The sequence below is a fragment of the Lithobates pipiens genome, unplaced genomic scaffold (assembly GCF_037356315.1).
Source record: "Lithobates pipiens isolate NorthernLeopardFrog02 unplaced genomic scaffold, aLitPip1_a1.2 Scaffold_18, whole genome shotgun sequence".
Classification (NCBI taxonomy): domain Eukaryota; kingdom Metazoa; phylum Chordata; class Amphibia; order Anura; family Ranidae; genus Lithobates; species Lithobates pipiens.
This window is the reverse complement of record NW_027507758.1, coordinates 37195433-37221625: the sequence shown is the minus strand read 5'-3', so window position 1 is coordinate 37221625 and position 26193 is coordinate 37195433. Positions and strand designations below refer to the sequence as shown.

At 39.6% G+C, this 26193-nt stretch overlaps 1 protein-coding gene across 35 annotated transcripts in view; it reads right to left on the bottom strand.

The window, feature by feature from the left end:
- The window catches only part of NRXN1 (neurexin 1), a 1923519-nt gene that overhangs the window by 147341 nt on the left and 1749985 nt on the right, over positions 1 to 26193 (bottom strand). For all 35 annotated transcript variants that reach the window (XM_077485574.1, XM_077485592.1, XM_077485575.1 and 32 more), the window contains one exon: positions 25928 to 26099. In XM_077485574.1, the coding sequence (XP_077341700.1) occupies positions 25928 to 26099 (172 nt within the window). The remainder of the gene's footprint in view (positions 1 to 25927; positions 26100 to 26193) is intronic.

Genomic DNA, 26193 nt, shown 5'->3' with positions numbered 1-26193 from the left:
GCTGTATGTGCTCTGGTGTGCTGCCCTGCCATGCTTCTTAAATAACTGGCACTTGGCAGATACGCTACGTTCAGTATTCTCATAACTATATGTAATTTCAAAAAAAAAGTCTTTAATGGTTATGTGTAGGAGTGTGTACACGTTGATCTCTCTCAAATAGAATCCCCAAATCCACTGAAATTTGAAAGAACTGAGCAATGATTACTTTGTCAGTTGTTCTGAGCCAGCAGCACACAGGATGGGGACACACAGTGAATTGTGCATTCTTGTGCTGTGGCTTTTGAGTTCACCTTGACCTTTGGTTTTATTGAATCTAATAAACCTATTGCTGTATTACTAAGCCACCCATTTGGTGTCACCTGACCCTTACTTATGTATATGTGCCATCTGTACTTATTACCAGTTGACCTCTAAATGCTATTAGTGACATTTTGGATTAAGAGCACCTAAAGCGGCCACAACCCCTTCTGGCATGACAAAGGACCTCCCGGGAAGCCAACATCCCATCTGATTTTTCCAAGGCGAAAGGTGATCAAATAGTCCACAAATGTGCCTGGCTGAAGATGGCTTGGGGTCAGCCATCTCTATGCCTGGGCCTGGGGAGCTTCCAGTAGCTCTTGCCCAGTGTGGCTCCTGTTTCTCAAAACATACGAGCTGAAACACAGCATGGCAATTTTTAGCCTGGAATGCAGCATATGCTCTGGTGTGCTGCCCCATCATGCCCCCCTAAATAACTGTCTCTAAGCAGATACACCTACGTTCAGTATTCTCATAAATATCTGTATCTTCAAAAAAAAATGGCTTCCCCAGCTATGTGTAGGAGTGAGTACACTTTGATCTCTCTCAAATAGCATCCCCAAATCCACTGACATTTGAAAGGACTGAGCAATGATTACTTTGTCAGTTGTTCTGAAATAATGAGGGCCATTGTGCCTACTGACATTTCTTACATATATTTATACATAAAAAGCTAAATTAGCGTGTCTCATAATTGCTGCATTTCAATAGAACTTGCAGCAATGCCTTTTAACCCCAGAATCACTTTTTTTGTTTCACATTGTAAACACGCCACCAACTTTGTTAGTTACCTGCTGCTCATTCATATATTTCCTGGAAATAATGAGTTATTTCTTCTATATGTGCTCTATTGTATCTGTGAAAATACAGTGATTGACGTGACACTGAGGACTGTCCAATTATATTTTACTCATATAGCACTGCTGTTTGCTTCTTTTGTTCATGGTATTTTTAAGATACATGTCCTTACATCTTGTTTTGCTATTGTTTGATTATAGTAAATAGATGTCACCAAGCACTGAGCAAAACAAGCACAATGTTGCACAGTGATGGAGCATTGAGGAGCTCTGTAACCACGAAAGTAGAAAATGTTCACTTAGTTGAGAGAAAGTTAACTTTGGAAAGTAAGCTTAGTAAAAAGTGTAACTTTACTTCCATGTCTATCCTTAAACTAGACCTAAACTAACACAATGGAAACTTACCTTCTTTGAATATGACAGCAAGTGTGGCAAAAGCTTAGTCAATGCCCCACACAAATAAAAACGCCCAACTTATATACCCCATGTAGGCATGGATATAAGAGTTCACATTTCCAAAGACGTCTATAAGACTTTAAAGGCTTCTATGAAACTCTCTGCAACCTGTCCATGGAAAAAAATTGAGCTCATTTGTTCTTACACAATTGAATCCAACTTTCCCAAGCTAGCACCAGAGGAAGGAGCTCAGCTGAACTCACCCCCGAAGAATTTTCCTGGACAATTGTTGACTAAGGCAAAGCACCATTTCCTGATAGCTTAAGCCTCCAGTACTTTAAAATCTTACTAGACATATTATCTCAACACTGCATACAGGCTTTTCACTCTGTTTGTCAGAAGAGTCTCCTCTCCCCAGACCTACTAACTAGGCTCTCACATTACTGCTCCCCTGAAAGAAGTAGATGACCCCAAAGCCTGCCATAATTACAGTACAAGCCAATTTCACTTTCCAACATGGATTTAAACTTCCTCTCCAAAATCCTAGCTCTTCCCTTTTACTTGCAGAGATGGATACATTTTGACAAGGTGTTTTTTCTCTAGAAAAACAAGGAACAATACGACAAGGGCCCCTGTGGTAGGGGGCCATCCACCTCAAACTACCTTCTATGGATGAGTTAAAGACCTTTGAATGGGTCAACTAAAGGTTCTGAAATGCTTGTGTTCTTGTTACTTTTATCTCTATACACCTTGCACATTGCCAGAGTCAAGGCAAATGGAGTTTGCTCTGCTCCTTTCCCTATTCCCTATTCCCTGGTACTCAGCAGGGTTTCCCGTTCTTGCCATTCATTTTCATTCTTGTCCTTAAACCACTTTTCCACAAAATGAGGAAAATCAGCACAAACTAAGACATTCACTTAACAATGCTGTCTATGTGGCCAACCTATTATTTTTTTTATCTCCAACCCCTCCATTTCCCTGTCTAACCTCATGAATGAGCTCCAAACATACGGAAATCTGTCAAAATGCAAATAAAGTTTAAAAAATTGGTAGCTATCGCATAGCAGTAAGTCTAACATTACCTTTTAAATTGGTCCCAATGGAAAATACTCGAGTACACTTCTGCCTGGAAATCTTTCCAAAATTGAAACATATATGAGCAGACTTAGACAGCTGGATATCGAGGAATGTTTCCTGTTTCGGAACATAAACATATGCAAGACTGTGCTCCACTACAGTGCATCACCCCTGAACAGAGTGCTTGACTGATGCAGACAAAGGTCTCAGAAGCAAAGGATAGAGATAGAAAATGAAATGATAGACATACAGTGCCTTGAAAAAGTATTCATACACCTTGAAATTTTCCATATATTGTCGTGTTACAACCAAAAATATTAATTTATTTTTTGGGGATTTTATGTGATAGACTAACACAAAGTTGCACATAATTGTGAAGTGGAACGAAAATGATAAAAGTGTGTATGAAAAACGCAAAATGTACCTGCAATATGCAAACTGCAACATGCATAGGTGTGAATCAGGCCTAACTGTGTAGATCTATGCTTCCTTCACCTTTCTTGCTGCATATTGAATATCTCCCCAACAGTTAACATGGCACGTTGCTTGGCATATGAAAAAACAACAGTAATAGCAATACACCTTCTATTTGTGTAGTGAAATATACCTTGCTCTGAAAAGCACAGTTAGCCTCTTAGGTTGGATTCACACCTACTGTATGCATTTTTACTGCTTTTTGCATTTTGCAGATTTGCACTACAGAACGTGTTCCATAGGAAACCATGATAAATGGACTGTAGTACAAATCTGCAAAATGCAAAAAGCGCTAAAAATGCATAGGTGTGAATCCAGCCTAAGTCAGTGTTTCTACAGTCCTCAAGGCACCCCAACAGGTCATGTTTTCAGTCTTTCCCTTATTTTGCACAGGTGATTTGCCTTAATAATTACCACAGCCATTTCATCTGAGGGATATCCTGAAAACACGACCTGTTGGGGTGCCTTGAGGACTGGAGTTGAGAAACACTGCTCTAAGTTATTGGCTGTGCAATGCTGTTATGCCCCATACACACAGTCGGACATTCCGACCACAAAATCCGTCTGATTTTTTCAGGCGGATTTTGGCCGAAAACTTGTCTTGCATACACGCGGTCGCACAAAGTTGTCGGAAAATACGGAACAAGGTGGCGTTATACAAGTACAACGGGACTACACAGAGGTCAATAGCCAATAGCTTTCATCTCTAAATGTTTTCTGAGCATGCGTGGCACTTTGTGTGTCAGAATTCTTTACACACGATCGGAAAAAGTACGATCTCATATTTATGTCGGAAAATTTTAGCCCCAGCTCTCAAACTTTTTCCGTCGGAAATTCCATCAGAAAAAGCCCACACACGATCGGATTTTCCGACAACATATTCTGATCTGACTTTTTCTGTCCAAATTTCCAACTGTGTGTATGAGGCATTACAGAATTATATATTCTTGATGAACCTATGTACCTGGCAGTTGATGGGTAGTGGTGGAGTTTGAAGCAAACAGCTAGAAGCTGCATGTGGTGTGTGTCTAAAAGCTGAAACATTTTACGCCCCATGCATTTCCTATTTGTATGCCTTGGGCTTACATAAGTTCTAACTTGCCTGATAAACCAAAGAACAGCCTTGCCTGACCTGTGTCGCTCTAGTAGTTGCATGCCTTGAAGCTGAAGTGTCAGCTCTGCCGCTGTTTATTGTATGTACAGAATGAGAACAGAATGAGAATGGTGTGATTTGCTAAAATTGGTAGTTTCACTAAAGCTGAAGGGCCACAAATTGGCCAAGGCTGCCTTTGAGAATCAATGTCTTTATGAACACAGGTACAGTATACAACGATTAGCTGAAATTTTGCTAAATCAACCTAAAATGTGCATGTTCTATTTGGCTGATTTTAGTGCACGTTCAGCGAAGTGAACAGCACCTGATTTGCAATAGAAAATGATTTTCTCAAAAGTCCCTAACGATAAACGCAGCTCCATACAAAGCAACTGAACTGTTGAATCAAAACCCTCTTCTCTGCCTATGCATGCTCAAAGAGCACCAGTAATGGAAACAAAAATGTTTTACTGGGTGGGATGCTATTTTGTTACATACAACTTGTATTTTATGTAGTTTAAATATTAAAAATTGCCTTGGTTTGGATATGTTAAAGTGCATGAATAATAATTTATTTTTATTTTTTTCCATTTTTGAAAAGAACACAGAAGGGTTAACCGAGTTCTGTTCCCTTGCAAAGTGCAGCTTCCCTTGAAAAGTAAATAGCCTATTTGCATATACAGAGTTCAACACTACCAAACTCTGATTAAGAGGGATCATTTGAAACCCCAACATGCTTTTCTTTTAATATGATAAAAGAGTCTAAATAGAAATTAATCTGGACTTTACACATTCTGTGTTTGCTGATTTCCACCATTGTCACTCAGTTCCTGCTCAAGCCAACCTTCTGCCATGAATCCTGGAGAGCTGCCTAAGGAAAATGATTTCCTCTTCGCTGCTTAAAGTGATACTAAAGGCTAATCTTTTTGGTTTAAAAATAGCAAACATGTTATACTCAGTATAGTATAGTGCAGTGGTTTTGCATAGAGCAGCCTCAATCCTTCTCTTCTCGGGCACCCCGCTGGCACTGCTGGCCCCTTCCTCTAGCCGAGTGCCCCCACAGCAGGCAGCTTGCTATGGGGGCACCCGAGCAGAGTTGCTGCTCTGTGTGCCCATTCAGACACATAGCTGCGGCACAGCCCCACCCCCTCTCACTCCTCACTGGCTCATTGACTTTGCTTGACAGCAGAAGGAGTCAATGGCACCCACTGCTGTGTCTCAGCCAATGAGGGAGGGAGAGTCCCGGATAGCTGAATCTCTCGTGCAACTTAGCTGTATCGAGATGGGGCTCAGGTAATTATTAGGGGGACTGGGGGTGGGGGGGGGGGGGTGCTGCACACAGTTTTTTTTATATGTATGCATTAGGATAAAAAAAAACCTTCTGCCTTTAGAATCACTTTAAAGCGGAGGTCCACCCTAAAATGGACCTTCCGCTCATCGGATTCCTCCCCCCCTCCAGCGCCACAATTGGCACCTTTCAGGGGGGAGGGGGGTGCAGTTACCTGGATAATCCAGGTAACTGCACCCACTTCCGGGCTAGCTCTCTGCGGAAAGGGGCGTACATTACGCCCCTTTCCGCAAGTGCCCGCCCCCTTCCGCAAGTGCCCCGCTGCCTGCTGGGAAACACACAGATCCCAGAGGCAGCGGGGACCGTCCTCATTGCGCAGCGCGGCTCACGCATGCGCAGTAGGGAACCGGGAAATGAAGCCGAAAGGCTCCATTTCCTGATTCCCATACCCAAGATGGCGGCGGCAGCACTCGAGTGTCGATCTAGAGATCGGCTTCGGGTGCCGAAATCGCGGGCGCGCTGGACAGGTAAGTGTCACTATTTTAAAAGTCAGCAGCTGCAGTATTTGTAGCTGCTGACTTTAAAAAAAAAAAAAAAACGCGGAGTCCCGGCGGACTCCCGCTTTAAGATCTCACTGAGAACACCTACTGCTTTAAAGTGATTGTAAAGTCTCATTTTTTTTGTTTTTGTTGTTGTTTTTAAATAACAAACATATTATACATACCTCCTATATGCAGTTGGTTTTGCACAGAGCAGCCTGGGTCCTCCTCTTCTTGGGTCCCTCTTTGCTGCCCCTGGCTACTCCATGCTGTCGAGTGTCCCCACAGCAAGTAGCTTGCTATGGTGGCACCCGAGCTGCAGCTCCGTGTATCCATTCAGACACAGAGCTGTCATTCAGACCTGCCCCCTCTCTCTCCTGATTGGCTAACTGACTTTGATCGACAGCTGCGGGAGCCAATGGCACCACTGCTGTGTCTCAGCCAATCAGGAGGTAGAGTCCCAAACAGCCGAGGGATTCATGGACATCGCTAGACAGAGATGGGGCTCAGGTAAGTATTAGGGAGTGCTTGGGCGGCTGCTACATACAGAAAGTTTTTTGTCTTAATGCATAGAATGCATTAAGATAAAAAAAAAAACATTGGGGGTTATTTACGAAAGGCAAATCCACTTTGCACTGCAAGTGCACTTGGAAGTACACTTGGAAGGGCAGTTGCTCTAAATCTAAGGGGTAGATCTGAAATGAGCGGAAGCTCTGCTGATTTTATCATCCAATCATGTGCAAGCTAAAATGCTGTTTTTTTATTTTCCTTGCATGTCCCCCTCGGATCTACAGCGACTGCACTTCCAAGTGCACTTGTAGTGCAAAGTGGGTTTTCCTTTAGTAAATAACCTCCATTGTGTCTTTACAACCCCTTTAAGAGACCCAGCTCCCTATACCTTTCTTTCACATCATGCAGTACAAATTCGAGATTGATTCTAATTATTCCCAACTCTATCTAAAATTAAGGAAAAAAAAGTTAAGGCTATACACACAGTTTTCAGAATATAATGAACCTCCAGTATAATGGACCTCAAATTGGGGGGAGCTGTCAACATTCTCATCCCTAACCTATCCCTATTACTCTACGATGCAGAGCTGCCAATTTGAGTCATTTTACCGAAATGTACCTAAATTTCTCCTTTAAATTCGAACAGCTTTGCAGGATCAGATATAAACCTATGTAGATATGTTGCAAATATTTATGCTTGTGCCTAAATGGAACACTAAACACTAAACTTTGCAGCGATAATAAACTTGTGGGATGAAAAGGCAACGGTTGCAATGCTTTGTGGGGAATTTAAGCATTCAAGTCTATCTTTTACTTCCTATTATATCATCCAGATACGTGTTATTCCACCAGGAATTTAGCTAGAATTTGAATTGGAAGCATTGAATTTTCTGAAAAGCCGAGGACAATAATTCCCTTTTGGGGTTTTCATATTCTCTTTATAGGTTGCTAAGATTTCAAAGTCTTCGGTATTAGGAACGACCATTGAGGAATTGATAGCAAGCATGGATTGTGGTTTGGGACTTTAGTCGGTTAACAAGGCGCGCAATCTTCATTTCACAATGATAGATAGCTTTCACACAGTTTGTCACAAATAATGGCTGCATTACCGACAGGAACAATGGCATAATGGAAACATTGTGTCCGGCTCATAGTCCGAAATTCCCATTAGTTTACCTCCCTATGGCTTTCCGTATTTAGGAATTAATAAGGCCTCAGAAAACAACAAACAACAGTAAAACACAATGACGCCATTTTCAAAGATGTGTGGTTTTCTATTATTCTAATGTTTTAATTAAATTAAAGGATTATGGGAGATATTTATTATGTCTTTTATAATATGCCAGGGGGAAAACATTAATAAGAGAAAAGAGAAGTCTCTTGTTTGTGCATTAGTAAGTGACAAATCAGAGTTCTGTAGTCATTTTGTAACTTTTACCGGAATTCTATCCTGGTCGGTTGCTAAAGGCAGCATAAATAAAGAGAGACCTTGTCCTTCATACATTCATCATTATGGCACTTATCAGTAATCATAATGATGAATGTATGAAGGACAAGGTCTCTCTACCAAGGTTTATAGGTATATTAGGTGTTAGTATTGAGTTTTATAGCCTTATGCTGGTCAAAGTTTAGTGTACTGATGTTTGCATCCTCCCCAGAGAGTCTCCTATTTGGTTCTCACCATAGACATGGGCAGGGGGTCTGCCATGTGTCCCTGATAACACCCTAATCACTATGTTCGGTGCCGATTTCCCCTACTGCACCCCCCCCCCCCCCGCAGTGTGGCTGGCTTCCCACCTCTCTGCTGCGGGGGATGTTTCAGGATGGAGAGAGGGGGAAGGGGCTAGTATGTAATTTACAGGCCCCATCCTTTTCTAGGTGAACACACTCGCTCACTGTGTCCATTCATAACTGAAGAATGTTAAATGATGTAAACTACGTTTTCTAGGCTTCAGTTTGTGAATGAACAGGAAGCCGCTCAGCACAGAGAACTTCCCATTCATTCACTGTCCAGTGAAGCTGAGGCTGCAGAGAAAAGCATGCACTTTGGGGTACATACCCTAATGCAATAATCTGCGAACACCTATGGTTCTCACATTGAAAGTTTCAGAAGCTTGTAGGAAAAGGGTGTTATATTATCTTAAAGTTGAACTCCAGAAATAAGACAAAATTGATTTGTGTGGTGCTCCCACCCCCCACACACACATTGCTAAAGCTCATTTAGTCTAGAGGTGCAGGGATAAGTTGTATTACTTAAAATGGTTGTAAACCCTCATACATACCCAGTGAAGTTACTGGCCTCAGGTGATGCACGGAGATGAAACAAATCCTCCTACATAAGTTGTACCTGTTTATCTGCAGTCTTCTCTTCTCTACAACTGTTCAAAGTCCAGCATTTATAATGCTTTTCTGAGCTGTTATAAAACAATGGGGCAGAGAGCTTAAGTTACACTCTGCAGAGCTCAGTGAGGAGAGCTCTGAGAGATGATTGGGGGGAAGAGACCCCCCCCTCCATACAGCACACTGGAACAGGGCTAGGACGTCACTCGCAGGGTGTGTGCTGGAGCTCCCTCCCCTGTCACTTTTTTTCTCTTGGTGTCAGGAAAACTTGTCAGAAGTGATTATTGCTGATAGCAGAGGAAAACAGCATCAGATAGAAATGACAGTGCTCTTAACTGAGACAAGTACACACTATAGAGGGACGTGTTTTGTTGATATTTCATGTCTGAGGCTTGCAACCACTTTAAATTATACTTGGCTCCAGCAGGGTTGTTCATTCTATGCAACTGAAAAGTGCAACATTCTCTCTAAGGCTCTTCAAGGTAAAGTTGCAGGCTTACCTCCTCACGTACAATGCAGGCTTAGTAGCCTACAGCCCAGATCTTGCAGACAGAGCTGGAGCCTTCCAGAGCCAGGAATAAGGTAACACACCTTTTCCTTGCACCTCTAAACTAAGCAAGTTCATAGGAAAAGAGTGTTTGTATTATCCTAAAGCTGAACTCTGGAAATGAGACAAAATATACCCTTGCAAAGGGACCTGCAGACACTGAATTTGAATGTGTGTTTAGTATAGGTGTGCACAAAGAAGGTGTGGTACTTACCTTATTCCTGGCTCTGGCGAGGTCCTTCAATCCATGTGACTGGACCCCACAGCATACTATCTAAGGTGCTTCAGGATGCGGTTGCAGGTTTGCCTCCTCACATACAATGCTGAATTATTAGTCTCCAGCCCAAAGCCTGAGAACAGCACTGGAGCCAGAAATAAAGTAAGTAGTACACCTTATTCCTGCACTCCAAGGCTAAACAACCTCAAAGGAAAAAAGATGGCTGTATTACCTTAAAGTTGAACTCTGGGAATGTGACACAATCTGCCCTTGCAGTGCCCACCTCCTCTCGCATTGCAATGATTAAATGCTGGTGTAGTCTAGGGGTACAGGGATAAGGTGCATTACTTACCTTACTCCTAGGTATGGCAGGGTTCCTAAATCCATGGGACCAGCCCCCACGACATCCTCTCTTTGGGCACAGTCACAGGCTCATCTTCTCATCAACAATGAAGGATTAATAGCCTACAGCCAAGGACTGTGCTAGAGTCTACCAGAGCCAAGAATAAGGTATAACATACATCTTATCCCTTCACTCCTAGACTAAATAAGCATATAACCCTTGCGGTACCAGGGCCATACTGAAAGGTTACATTTTGCCTCATTCCCAAAGTTCTGCTTTAACATTAGATGCAGGTATAGTTCTGCAATAAAGTTTGCTGAAATTGAAGTGTAAAAACTTCATTAATGTCCATTTTACCTTTTTTACATGGTGAAGTTTCACAGTAAAGTGTATCCAAAGCTCAAACTTTTTCTTAGTATACAATGAATTGTGAAAGGCTTAGAACCCCTATCAAGTTCGTATTGCTGTCTGTGTCTCCATTGGGATGATTCTGCTTTCTCTATTTGTTCTGGTAACCAATATCACCAGAAGGGAAAATCCAACATTTTGAGTTCTCACCAGAACAGGTTTAGAGAAAAAAAAACATTCCAATAGGGGCACTTGTTTCAGTGACAATTGTTTGGGAGGAGATTTACCTCACTTTGGAGTAAATTTCTCTAAAATCCCATTGTGTCTATAAGACTCGGACATCTCTTGAATTAGGCACAAGAATCTGACAAGAGTTTTACCCAATAATGACAATAATGACAAAATATCCCCTGCGAGCTCCCAGCAATCATCAAGTGGTTCTTCCACAGGTGGCATGATCTCTCGCACTGAAGCTTGACCAAAAAGGTGCTCACGACATGGAGCCCAGGAAAAGGTTTATGGTGTAGTCATTTATTGTAAAATTCATGGGTAAGTTCATCTTTACAGAAAAATCTGTAAGGTGAGCTTGCACAGAAACCCCTCCTGGCCCCCTCCCAGTCCCTCTGACCTGGACCCCGGCAATCTCCCGTTCTGAGGCCCGGTATATCCACGTCAGGAGTCCGGGGCTTAGAAATCCCCTTGTCATCCACGCATCTTCTTCCCAGCTCACATGACAGGCTATGTGCTTCTAATTAGTCAGCGCCGCCCATGTGATGGTGCTGACCATTAAAATGCTAAAATAAAACGAAGGATATACATCCAGTATTAAAACATAAATGGCTAAATCTACAGCAAAAGCCGCCGATCCCAGATCAGGACACAACGGTGGGGCATCAGCATGCAAAGCTCCTCCATGCACATTTTGTGCTCATGCATGTCATCAGGGGGTCCATCTGCATTGGGGGGAGGGGGGTGAGCACCTTTTTGATCAAGTTTCATTGTGAGAGATTGTTTCACCTGTGGAAGAGCCACTTGATAATTACCGGGAACTCTCGAAGAATATTTCCTCATTATGTCATTTACCAATGGAATTCTGGTGAGTGTACATTGATGAAGGAAGCAGCACCGGAGTCACTTCACCTGATATCACCTGGGAATACATTGTTACTGAATGATTTTTACACATTTTGGCACATACTTTGCACTTCATGGACTTTTAGGATTTTGATCATCCATTATTTGTGTGATGTAAGATGGTCACATTCTCGATCTATGTTCACTTTTTTTTTTTTATATACATGGCACTTTATGTTTGAAGTATTGTAGTGCTGTACTTTTTGTTATTGTGTTTTATCATAGGGTTGGCCACCTTTGTTCTAGCAGCTTCACCTCTGAAGCACTCACTGTGTTTTATTGGAATTTTAATAAATGAAAATCAACCTTGCGTCTAGTCAGACCCTAAAATATTATGCGTAGCTAGTTACACAAGGGAAAGTGGAGGGGAGGTGGCTGCTTAGAATAGGTCTTGCATAGGAGAGCACCACAGGTCTTAGCAATGATAAATAATAGCATTTCTGGGGAAAATAAATCTGCTCTGTGTCAGCAGCATAGTGCCAGTGGTCGCCCTAAGCCAAGGAGACCTGGGGACTTCTATGCCAAGCCTGAAGATGGCATTTCAATTTGCGCATTTTTTGCCTCAGAGATGTTTTACTGTAAAGCAGTAATCTCCTTGCTACGGCAGTGCTGTAACTTGCACGTACTTTCTTTGAATGCTTTTGGCAAGGTACACAGATACTTTAAATAACAGAAACAGATGCTCGGGGAAATGATGGCAGATGGGTGCTTTAGGTTTGCAGAACTATTTCAAGCCGTCCACATGAAAAGTCAGTGACATTGCCTGACCTTTAGCCATGGCTGGTACTGAAGTCATAGAATGGAGCTCTTCTGTCAATAAGCACTATGTGAGACTTCTGCCAAGGATTATCAATTCCTTTTTTTTCCTCATATGTACATTATATATGAACACAGTTTATCAACGAAAAATATTTAAAGTTCAACCCCAGGCTATTTTTTATTTTTTTTTGGCAACTATTCCCCAGAAGCTATTTAAAAAAAAAAAAGAAACTCTGGCTGCAATACTTACTTTACTTACTTACTTACTTGTACTTCCAAGCCTCCACAGTACCCCTTTTTGTCTATACCGGGTACTCCGGTTTCCTCCCACACTCCAAAGACATGCTAGTAGGTTAATTAGACCCTGTCCAAAACAAATTGGACATAATATGTGTATGTGTTTGTCAATGTTGTAAGTGTGTCGGGACTCTACAGGTTATAGGCCCGCATAAATAGCTGCAGATGGACATCGGTGGCAAGAAAAGCGCCCTGAGGCGATTCAGTTCGTATAGGTAGCGCTATACAAGTCATTCATTCATTCATTCATTCATTATAATATTTCCCCAATTCTCAGAGTGGACTCACTCAGCTTCACTCAACCCAGAAGACCGTGTGATTATAGTACAACTCTCTCACAGTGTGCTAAGGCAGCTAGTAGTGGTGCAGTCATCACTTTGGCACCACTCTCAGCATCATCCAAGACCACCTACTGCCATAAGAAAACCAAACAGAAAGAGGACTCAGCATGTTATGGCTGTCAAACAAGCTGATGACTGTGCTTTCAACTGACACTGGAATAAAAACCATTGTAGGTCAATTTTCACTACTGGTTTGTTCACTTGGTTGCCAGTCAAGCCCTGATGAAGGGGGCACATAGACCCCCGAAACGTGTTTGACATTTCTTGATCTGTAATCCTAACCTATAATGGAATAAAGTTGTATCTGGACCTCTTGGCAGTGGCATGGTGCCTAAATGTCAACCCTTCTTACATTGCTCTACAAGCCAAGGAGACCGTGGAGATCCTCTGGGGTGTGGAGGCTGCCTGTCTGAGAACCAGATCATTTACACCAACATTAATACCTTAAGATAACAACACCAGCAAAAAATAAACTTACAGGTCCAGCACTATCATTCCACTTTCCTCTGCATGTTATGTGATAAGTCAGAAGACATAAGAAAAAATTGAGTTTGACTTAAAAAAAATTTTATATGCACGTGGATTATAAGATTACAAAATACAAATGGCTGAGGCTTTCTGTTGGTGTTATACATTGATCAGTACCACCAGTAGTGAAAGGGGTATTCCACAATTCAGAACTGTGCTCATCTACTTCAAACACTTTAAACCATCTCAAAATATTGAACAAGGCTGTTTCGTCAAAGCTTATGTATTCAGAAATTAGAGGAAAGTAAACAATTCACTGTTGCAAATGACATGTTGTGAACATCTGAAAATCAATACCATTTTGTAAGACAAACAGCATTGATTGGGAGTGTATCCTGTGAAAGTGCTGCTTTATCAATAGAGCTGATGGCACCGGAGCTGAAGAAAAATGGTTTCTTTGCTCGGCTTAAATGACAGCCTTTTTTCTTAAATGTATATTTGTATCATCTGTATTCATCTAAAACTGAAGATGCAGAGGTGTAGGTAATTCACGATGATGGCACAGCAAGGTAATTCGTGCACTTAAAGGGGTTATCCACCTCAGCCTTTAAATGCATGCTTTTCCAGTTCAAAACAAGGGCAGCCTTCTCCCAGATGCATAAATGTTGAATATTACTTGACTATAATAAAGGATGCTCAGATCTCTCCAGCAAACACAAAGAATTAGAAAATCTTTTGGATTATATATAAACTGTTCTGTCTCATACCATTTAGCAGGAACCACAGTCCAGTTTCAATCCTCACTTGAACCCAGATAGCAAGCAAGTTTTAAAATGACTTGCTAAGCTATTGCAAGGCTTGCCAGGTTTCACAAGTTTGTTGCACAATTGCAGCAAATCCACATTACAAGACTCCAGATCAACTTACAAGCATTCTGCAAGTCTGCTGCAAGTTCTGGTTCAGTTATGTTGTGCAATAGTCATCCCACCACAGGGGGCACTGTGGCTGAATGTTCATGCTGTAGACTTGCAGAGCTCTTGCTGTAGACTCACCACTGGAACTTTGCTCTTGCTAGAGACTTACCATGCAAATTGGCAACAAATTGGAAATGTTGTAGAACTTGTGCTTCAAGTGCTCTGCAGCAGGGAAAATATGCAGCAAGTGAACAGACTTACAATTCAAAAACACTGCCACAAATTTGTGGAAAGTTATCCTTGCTATCTGGGAAGTGAGCATGCATTTTACGTGCCTGATGAAGGAACACACATGCTCCAACCACGCCCCCTGTCCACATGTGCTAACGTGTCTGCTGTGATACACTCCAGGCTCGGAGATGCGGAGACCACTCGTGCGGCTGAGGACTGCTCGGCCATCACTGCCCAGCCAGATGTCAAGGGAGCACCAAAGAGCTTTTTAAACAAATGCATGTTTGTCACTACTCAAATGTGAGTTTGACCTGATATTAATTAAACCTGTTTTTATACCCAAATGCTGCACTCAAAGTGGCGCTGCTCTCTCTCTCTCCCTTCTTCTCTTTGTACACAAAGTCTCTTCTGTTCTCCTGAGCTGGCTGCCACTACTGACACTGACCACAACCTTTAATACAGGTATGGCTCTAGGAGCATATGGGCATTGCCTCAAGGCATATACAGTACTGGACTATTGGTTCTTTTTTCCCATCTCACTAGCTGCTTTTATAGCGCTCCATCCTATCCTCAATCATGCATTTTACATACATCTCCGATACAACTATGGAAAAGATAAGGTCTTTCAAACTGTGCCCTGAGTCTCCAACATTGAAGAAGTATAAAGATAAGCAATGTAACTACTCATTGTCATGCTTGTTCCTGCATCATGATTTAAAAGTACTTAAGCTAAACACAGCCAAGCAACTAGCATCCTCTCCCCTTCCATCCAAGCCAGACATTCTTAACCAGGGTTTCATGAAACCACCCTAGTGTTCCTTCAAAGGGTTGCTAGAGGTTCTTTGAGCTGTGGCTAATTGACCTCTCATTTGATGTTGTCTGCACAGTTCCAGGTCCAACACCACTTGGCTTTGCCAGCTGCGTGACACTTATGATCTATTTAGCTGTCTATAAATGTGGTATTCTGACCACCATGGAACCCTGTAAATATTTTTTAGGTCTCAGTGAGCCCCTGATAAAACCTAATTATTACAGATCAGAGGAAAAATGTCCCTTACATTGGTGGACAGTGTGAAGAATGTCCCATTTACACTGGTGGTTCATTGAAAGGAACACCTCCCTTACCATGGTGGCCAGAATACCACATTTATAGACAGCTAAAGAGATCATAAGTGTCAGGCAGCTGCCAAAGCTAAGTGGTGTTGGACCTGGAACTGTGCAGGCAACATCAAATGAGAGGTCAATTAGCCACAGCTCAAAGAACCTCTAGCAACCCAGTGAAGGAACACTAGGGTGGTTCCCTGAAACCCTGGTTAAAAATGGCCAGCTTGGAGGAAAGGGGAGAGGATGCTAGTTGCTTGGCTGTGTTTAATTTAAGTATTTTTGATTCATGATGCAGGAACTTTGCTTTCTACCGAATTCGAAAAATTGGTCGCATTCGAAAATATTTCAACCAAATTCGAAAATATTTCTACCTGATTCGAAATGATTTCAACATGATTCGAAATTATTTCAACCGCATTCGAAACTATTTCAACCGGATTCGAAAATATTTTGCGACCCGACTTTAGGGACATGTATCTCGGGGTCTCTTGGTGCTAGAAACCCCAAATTTGGAGATGTTGTAGTACCAGTTCTATTGTGTTTGCATACCAAACTTGGTGTTTCTAGCTATAAGTGACCCCAAGACAAAAAAGTCATTTTTCAAATTTGATTCGAATTTCGTTTGAATTCGTTAGCATTGTAATTCGGTAATTCGGATGCATCCGAATGTCCGAATAATGAAAATTCGTCCGAATTTCGATTCGGAACAAAACATAATGCACATGTCTAGTAACATTGCTTATCTTTAAATTTGTTCAATGTTGGAAACTCAGAGCAAAGCAGCCAAAGCACCAGCATGGCAGTGGAGGAACTGGTATTCACAAAAGGAGAGTTCAGCAATGGTAGCCTCCATGATTCTCATCACATGATCAGCGTGGCTTTTAAGCCAGGCAAGCAATCTTTTTGTCATTTCAGACCTGTAATTATGCCATTTTTGTTTTTGTCTTGGCTAACTTCACAATATCATTGCCTTTTCTTCTTTCCTGGGTTCAAGCAATGTGCATCACTCGACAGACACTACTTAGAAGAAACTGATATAGACTAATGGTTTACAAGAAAAGTGCTGATTGTACAGTACATTGTGACATCTAATAGATGCAATTAAAATGACATACTGTAGGTTTTCCCATGATGTGTATTCATAAGAACAAATGGTGTGGAAGACGGTGCTGTATTCCTTAAATCACAAATATTCATCATCATTAAATGGAGGATGAAGGGAAATTCATGCAAATCTAGAGGAGCTGTTAACCTCAAAGAAGGGGGGGGGATTTAAATGTTATCTAATCCTACAATACAACTGCTCATTATGTCTCCATGAAAAACATTACACATTAGGCAATAAACAAATAAATAGGTGGAATGTTTCATGTTAGAGAACTACAGATGAAATGTAATTAGTGAGGAGTGTGAAACATAATGAGGATTAATAGTGACTGGGATCTATGGTATACACTTTACCTGCGATTTGTTTTATTTTTATTTCACGTAAAGTTGATGTGACCATGTAAATGATGTCAGTTTAATGTATTGGCTTCTCCTCTTTTATCACCACGTAATTTATGATTAGGAAACTAAACAAAGATGAACTCCAGGCAGATACAAATTAACGCACTTCTATATTTAATAATATAACACTAAATCTATATTTAAGGGCTTATGCACACTGATGTTTGCAGATGTAAATCTCCTCTAGGTAAAAAAATAAAAAATCGCAGCATTTTTTTTCACCTGGGGAAGCCAGCCATAGAAGTGAATGGCTGTATGTGGGTGCACTCGGGTAAACGTTGGTGCTTTCTTGCATTAGCGTTTACCTTTGCAGGCATGTGTATGTATTTTCTACAGATGCTTCATGTACAGGGAATATATCATACACTATATTACCAAAAGTATTGGGACACCTGCTTTTACATGCATATGAACTTTAATAGCATCCCAGACCGTAAAGTTCAATATTGAGTTGGCCCAATCTACAACAGCTTCACCTGCTCTGGGAAGGCTGTCCACAAGGTTTAGGAGTGTGTCTATGGGAATGTTTGACCATTACTTCCAGAAGCACATTTGTGAGGTCAGGCACTGATGTGGACAAAATCATCCAAAAGGTGTTCTATCAGGTTGAGGTCAAGACTCAAGTCAAGTCAAGTCAAACTCTATTGTCATTCTACTACACGTAAGAACATACAGTAGAACGAAATGTTGTATCTCACAGGACCACTGTGCTACATACAAATTAAACATAAATATACAAAAAATAAAAAACAGGCCAATCAAGTTCCTCCATCTCAAACTCGCTCATCCATGTCTTTACGGACCTTGCTTCATGCACTGGTGCGCAATCATGTTGGAACAGGAAGGGACCATCCCCAAACTGTTCCCACAAAGTTGGGAGCATGAAATTGTCCAAAATGTCTTGGTATGCTGACGCCTTAAGAGTTCCAATCATTGGAACTAAGGGGGGCCAAGCCCAACCCCTGAAAAACAGCCCCATATCATAATCCCCCTCCATCAAATGATTGGGACCAGTGCACAAAGCAAGGTCCATAAAGACATCATCATCTTTGGGATGAATTAGAGTGGAGACTGCAATCCAGGCCTTCTTGTCCACAGCAGTGCCTGACCTCACAAATGCGCTTCTGGAAGAATGGTCAAACCTTCCCCATAGACACACTCCTAAACCTTGTGGACAGCTTTCCCAGAAGAGTTGAAGCTGTTATAGCTGCAAAGGGGCGGGCCAATTCAATATTGAACCCTACAGACTAAGACTGGGATGTCATTAAAGTTCATTTGCATGTAAAGGCAGGCTCCCCAATACTTTTAGTAATATAGAGTATGTACTGTATTTCATGTACATAGCTATTTTCCTGGAGTTCGGCTTTAAATATGAGAAATATAGAGAATTCTGGACGATGGTTATATTCTTTTTATTTCATTCTATTGTAGGCTGTTGTTTTTTTTTTCCTATTTTATTCTATTATTTTATTTTCTATCCTATTCTAATCCATTCTTTCTTTTCCTTTTCAAATTCTAATTTATTCTATTCAAAATTCTAATTTCGGAAGAAGGTTATATTTTTTCTATTCTTTTCTATTTGATTGTATTTTTCTTTCTTATTGCATTCAAACTTATTTTATTTGGATTTCAAATTCAGAACATGGTAATATTTGTTCAGTTTTATTCTATTTTATTTCTTTTTTATTCTATTCTATTTCTTTATTTTATATTTTATTCTGTTCTTTTAATTTCATTTCTATTATGTTCTGTTTTACTCAATTGAGACATATAGAGAATTCTGGATGATGATTATATTTTTTTTATTTCATTCTATTCTATGCTATTGTTTTTTTTCTATTTTATTATTTTATTTCTATCCTAGTCTAATCTATTCTTTCTATTCTATTCTATTCTTTTTTTTCCTATTTGAATTCAAATTTATTCTATTTGAAATTCAAATTTGAAAAGATAGTTCTATTCTTCATGTTTTATTCTATTCTATTCCTTTATTTTCTATTCTATTTTATTCTTTTCTTTTCTTTTCTATTCTATTTTGTTCTGTTTTACTCTATTATTTTCTATTCTATTCTTGTTTTTGTATTCTGTTTCTTTAATTTTTTATTTATAATTATCTTTTTTTATTTTTTTTATTCTGTTCTGTTTTACACTATTATATTCCATTCTTTTAATCTATATTCTATTTTTTTTTCTATTCTAGTCTATTCTTTTCTATTCAATTCCTTTATTTTTTTTTATTTTTTTTATTCTCTTCTAAAATTCAAATTCAAATTCGAAAATTATTCAATTTGAAAACTATTCAAATTAGATTTGAAAACTATCGGAATTTTGTCCCAAATTTTTTTTCCCGATATTTCAGATTTGTTTAATTTCTTTACTATTGTAATTTGGAAAATCAGATACACTAGAATTACCAAAAATTTGTCCGAATTTAAGTTCGGAACGAAGCGAACCACATATTTTAATGGCTACTGCACTATTCATCATAACAATTTAGGGTATTATTGGTCTTTTGACTCCCAAAAGGCCAACTTTTTGTGTAGACATCAGGGGTGTTTTTAGGGTCCTAAAGACCTGGAGCACGTTTACTAAAAGGCCATACGTTTAGCAGACTGTGAAAAGCAAAGAATGAGGTTTCCTTGTCTTCCTTTTATTTTCATTTTTGGCTTCCCTATTAGTGATCTCATTCTCCTTCTCTACTGCATTCTCTAACGCCGCGTACACACAATCGGAAATTCAGTCAGCAAAAGACCGATGAGAGGTTTTCATTGGAAAATGTTTATGCTCCATCGGACTTTTACTGGCCCAATTTCTGCCAGCAAAAGATTGAGAGCATGTTCTCAATTTTTCAGACGGAAAAGGTTTCTATCGGAAATTCCGAACGTCTGTGGCAATTCCGATGCACAAAATTCCTACACATGCTCGGAAACAATTTGATGCATGCTCGGAAGCATTGAATTTAATTTTCGCTGCTCATCGTAGTGTTGTACGTCACCGCACTCTTGACGGTCGGAATTTGGTGTGACCAAATTAAATGTATTTAATTAAAAGGTATTCAATTTGAAAACTATGAAAAGCTAACGTGACAGGGTCTGCATCCCTTTAGACGTGATTTCCTATTGGGAGTATCTCACAAAAAAATAACAGTTTTGCTGCAGGGGATGCCTGGTAATCTGACTTGTATCTTAGTGTAGACTTCTGGGAAAATCAGGAAGAGAATCACACAAGCAGGGAATTATGTTTCTGAGTACAGAGCACCTCCAGGTAGCCATATTGCACTTTACAGAAAATTACAGAGCTGCAGTTTTAAAAGGAAAGGTAATTTTAATAACATTCAATTAAAATATGAGTAATGTCACAATTGTATTTGCTATAGTATTATTATTTTTTTCATTTGCTATTTTTTTGGAGTTACCTTTTAAAAACAGTATATAAATATAACAATATATATAACAAAAATAAAGACTATTTAATATAGTTAAGATAGTTTAAGACTATTTAAAACTATTTAATATAAAAAAACTATTTAAAATATATATTTTTTTCCTTGGCTTAAGATATACCTTTTTTTAAAAGGCATAAATGACCACCACAGGAAAAAAATTAGGCCAATTGTACATTTATTTAGTAATTTATTCCTATTTTTAATAACATTCAATTACAATATGACTTATTTCGCAATTATATACGCTATATTATTATTATTTTTTAATTTGCTATTTTTTTTGTTTCACGAAAGTGGAGTTGCCCTTTATAAATAGTATATAAATATACCAATATATAAAACAATAAAGACTATTTAATATAGTTAAGATAGTTTAGGACTATTTAAAACTATTTGATATAAAAACTATTTAAAACATAACTTTTTTTTTTTCTTGGCTTAAGATACACCTTTTTTTAAAAGGTATAAACGACCACCATAGGTAAAAATTTAGGCCAATTGTACATTTATTTAGTTTTTTATTCCATTTTTTTTTTTTTTTTACATCTTAAGCCTTGGTTATTCTATTTTTGCCTTCGATGGAGAAAAACATTATGATTTTTTTCTTAACGTGCTGGGTCTGTACGCCAGAGAAGCTGTGGAACACAGGTACAAGTGTACAGGATTAAATGCTATTACACACTTACAGTATGTGTCATGGCTATACAATTTAAATCTGAAAGTTCTCATGGAGAATAAAAAAAAAAACAATTTGTGGCGAGCCATACTGTGCTAATACGTGCAATGCCGTCAAATTAATCATTCAGGTTTGTGATAGCTCAGAAGGCAGCAAGAGCCTACATATAGTGTATGTGATTTAAAAACATGAATTATTTAGCATTTCGGAGTTTAACATCAGGGATTTGCTGGTGGCCTCAGATGTATATTAATTTTGTACAAATGGTGGTAACCATGGATACTTAAAAAATGTAGAAAGCTAAATTTATGTGCTCTTATCTTCTGAATGTGCTATAGTTTTGTTTAGACTTTGCTAATGTTTTATCACTGAACTAAAGTTAGAAAAAGTAAATTGCTACAAGGCAAAACTTTCCGGCAGATGAGACTTGAATGTCTCCTCTGCCAAAGATCTCTTCCCCTGTCTACTACCTGAGGGACATGTGCAGTCTTAGCCCTTGTACACACGGTCGGACATTCCGGCAACCAAATCCGACGGATTTTGTCCGACGGATTTTGTCCGAAACTATTGCATACACACGGTCGGACAAAGTTGTCAGAAAATCCGATTGTACATAACGTGATGACGTTATTTCGTTACGACGGGACTACGTTCAGGCTAGTAGCCAATAGCTTTGGTCTAGGAATTTGATCTGAGCATGCGTGGCACTTTGTCCATCGGAGTAGGCTACACATGATCGGAGTATGCCCAATCGGAGCATTTTGTCGGAAAATTTTACTGGCAAGTTGGAAAAGTTGGTCCGTCGGATATTCCGACGGAAACAGTACGATGGAGACCACACACAGTCGGAATGTCCGACAAAACGGTCGATAGGACACATTCCGTCTGAATCTCCGATCGTGTGTACAAGGGCTAAGGTCCATTCTCGGCATCTGTAAGATAGTAAAAAAAGAGCCGGATGTTGGGACGATGTCGGCACTCAATGGGAAGAGGAAAATAGACACTGGTTCAGAAGTATTGGCAGAGAAGAAAAAATGTTTGAGGGAGGGACTTGGGTGTAGTATTTGTGCTTGTGCCGAACAATAAAGTTTATTACATCCTTTGGAAGTGACGCAAGGTTCCGGAATGTTGCTGAATTGTGTTTGGGAGGAAAGAGTGACCGCCTGTGAGTTGGAGTGGAGGATCGCAGAGGTCTTAGGAGCGGCTCCTTTTTTTATGAGTAAAATTCAATGAGGTTCATCGCAAAGTTTGCAAACTTGCCTAAAATTGTTCGTAAATCAAACCCAGGCAAATTTGAGCATCCCAGGCATCTATAGAAAATCATTCCCCCCATTTTTTTTTTATGCACATCCAAGACCTTACATTTGGTGTTTTTCATATTCCGCTTTATTGCCTCTACTAAACCCAATCTTGACTTTTTTTTTTTTTACAGATTTAGGTTAGTATGGGAACAGGTGACCATAAATATGTGGAATCAGAATTCTTAATATGGCACGACAATGAAGCTTCATGGGTTGGACACTTGTATATACACTACATTCACCTACCCCCTTCTTACTGTGCAGAATAAAACCACATGTGTGTCTGTTTGCACAAATAATTTATTCTTGGAAAAGAGGCAGCCAAACAGCATGTACAAATTTCTTCAGGAATACTGATAAAGACTGTGTTAGGCCATATTAATATGGGAAACAGAAGCTCAGGCGGAACAGGTTTAGTTGGAAGGATGACAGCCCAGAGGCTGATAGACAGGAGGGTAGGGACATGACTACAGCACTGCAGAAATGAGAAAACAAATGCTTATCACCCCCCCAAGGCACAACTAGACCCACAGTCCCTTCATGCTGAAGCCGAACTGGTTGGGAACGTCTATCGAAAAAATCTCTGGCACAGCTGCTGCCACATTTTCTGTTTCTGCGAAGGGCAAATGGCACATCAAGCTTCTTATCGAAATTGACATAAAAATATGTAATGTGAGATAATTGCTGAGAAAGAAATTAAAATTAAACATACAGCATAGCAGGACACTTTGCTCCAAGTGAATGACGCAGTATAAAAAAAAAACATAACATAATGTACTAGAAACATAGCATAGCAAGTGAAATGTTCAGTGAGGGTCATGTGAAAATATAACAGATGAGAGATTGTATAATGTAGAACCAAAGCAGAAATGTATGTAAACCTTGACAATGTTCAACTTCTCTTATTTGTTTTCTTTTGGTCTGATAAAGTTGAATTTCTGGAATTCAGCTACTTTTCTAAAAGCTACAGGCATACCATGAGTTAAGTCTAACAAGGTTCCTTCTGCCTTCTAGATATATCTCTATTATTCACATCTGACGGGTTTATTGTGTTCCAGGAAAATAACTTTCAAAGCCTTTCATAGACTTCCAGAGATACTGCTCACTGTGGTCTCAGTTCCTTCAAGAGCAGAGTCGCTGGAACTGCTATGCCCACCCAACCCCTTCTGTCCATTCACAGAAGCCTTTGTATTATGTGAACCCACTTCCAAAATATAAAGGCTTCTGTGAATGGGCGACAGAGAGGAGGGGCAGGCATAACTGTTCTGTGTGCTTCTTTCCTCTCATAGCCAAAATGTATCCTCCACAGTGCCATAAACCTGTCACATATAAATAATAGCGATAAGTCCTTGAGGTGGCATGCACCTAACTGGACTTAACTCATAGTGTGTCTGCACTTTTTACAAAGCTGCTGAATTCTTGGAATGCAGCTTTGATAAGTGGTAAAAATACCAGTTCATACGTCCAGAAATATAGGGCTGTCTTGTTTCCTGTACACAGTGCAGTCTTAGCTCGAACAATATTATCAGCCCTGCCAAGGTTACATCCTCCTGTCCTAGGATGATAATGCTGCTCCTTCATAAATACAGTGCAGTGAGTGAGTGTTGTCACCCTAGGAAAGGAGGTTTGTTGCTGGAAGGATCACCAGTTAAAAATGATTGGTAGAGGCCACATTAAGTATCGTTGGGTTCATCACTAGCTGTTATGTACTCTACCATGTTAGCCATGGATATTTGCAGAAAAAACTCAATATAACTAAGTGGCAGCTTTCTGGAATGAATGCTAGTTCTTAGCATGGTGTTATGTCTGCTATTATTGAATGAGTAGTTCCTTTTCTTCAAATCTAATAATAGCATGTTCACCTAAACTAAGTATTGAGATCTTGGTGGGAAGTAACCAGCGAATATTGTATTCCGCTTTCAGAAGAACTAGGAATAACCAGCCATACCCAAGTATTATTTGGTAAGGATCCCTGAGACATCAGTCATAACACTTTTCATTTTCAGCTTTGGTGGCTTAAAATTATTGGCACCTGATGTCTTTCTAAAGTTCATGAGAAAACTAGCACATTTCCTGCAATAGGTAGTTTGGTTTCATTATAATAGCTGTGTTGGCATCCTTTAATGCAAGCTGAAGACGTTTTCCTGGAGTCAAGTTTTCATCTGGGCAACCATAAGGTCTGTTCACTGAAATTGAACAACTTCTTTTTGTAAAATAAGTCCACTCTTATTTTGCTAGTGTTTTATTTTACTAGTAAGTCATTCCGCCATTTTTGAAAAACCATCAGAGGAAATCCCAGTTCATGGATGTTCTCTGATACCTTGACATTGAGTCAGCAGCACAGGACATAAGTGCTGGTCTTTGAGAGGGGAGGCTCCTTAATACAGGGGCGTGTAAATAATATTTCAACAAAATATTTAATGTCCCTGTTGCTGTAATCAAGAATTTAAATTAAGCTGTTAAAAAGTCAGTAGGTACTCAACATTCTTGCTGCCTGCCTCACCAAACTCTGCTGTGATGGTAAAAAATCTTCTGCTGAAGTCTGCACTAACTCCAAAGCTTCTGCAAATGTGTAACTTGGGTGGGAGTAAGAGAAAGGTGCCAGAGAAAGCTGCAGGGGGTTCAAAAGATTGATTATCCCCAAAAAAAGTTGGTGTCAATGTGGACTTCAGCATTAGATTTCTCAAGATCAAAGAGGAATTCAGCAACACAGGCCGCAAGAATGGTGAGTGTTTATTGAGTTCTTTTAAATGTATGGGTTAGTTTAAATTCTTCACTAAAGACAATCTTCAGGGTTCTGGTTGAATATGATGAGTTCAACCCAAACCCAGCATGTTCATAGTTCAGCAGACAACAAAATGGCAATATTTGTCCAGCTCACCAGTTCCAACTCCCAGGTAATGTTTAAACACTACCCAATAGTCTGTCATATTGTGGGGGTAGCACTACCTTGAGGCATGCTGATGGATTCCAATAATTTCAATGAATATATGTGATTTCCTTTTAACAAAATCTTGATGGCTTCAATAACTATTCTGACTGGTGTTCGTATGTTCTCAGTTTAATACCTGAAGTTTTCCTCTTTCCCTTGACTATAATGTGGCATCAGATGAATGATTTATCTATATTATTCTGCCGTGTATGAAAGTTTTTGGGAAAGTGACAAAAAAAAATCTTAAAATTACCATATTATTTAAACATATAAAAAAATAAAAATCACAAAACAGTTCTTTAGTTATCAAAATAAATCATTTTAATTTTAATACTGAAATCTTTTGTCAAATCCTTTCCATTTGTCAATGAATAAGCTGTCTGTAAAAAAAAAAAACCTTAGCTAACCTTAAATAAGACTTTTTTAGCATTGTTTAAGTGCACTTACTGCAATAAATAAAACATCACTGTCTGTTTATGCACCTCAAGCCTATAATTTAACTTTGCAAAACAATTTTAAAAACTGACTATTTTTAATAAAATGTTCTTACCTGCTGGGAAACGTTCTATTGTTGGTAAGTTGTCGACTTGTAAGGTGGCATTACCCCCACTTCTCGTGAAACGTACCACGTGGTACTTTCCATCATTAATAATTGCATTAACTTCTTCAATTGAGATGTCATCTGTTCCCACATTAAATTTGACTCCGATTTTTCCTTGGTGCTGAAAACAAAGAAAAAATTGCGCTAATTAGAATTTGTCTTATGAAGAATGTGAAACGCGTCGAGCTGTCTTTAGTCTCTTAGGGTTTTATTTG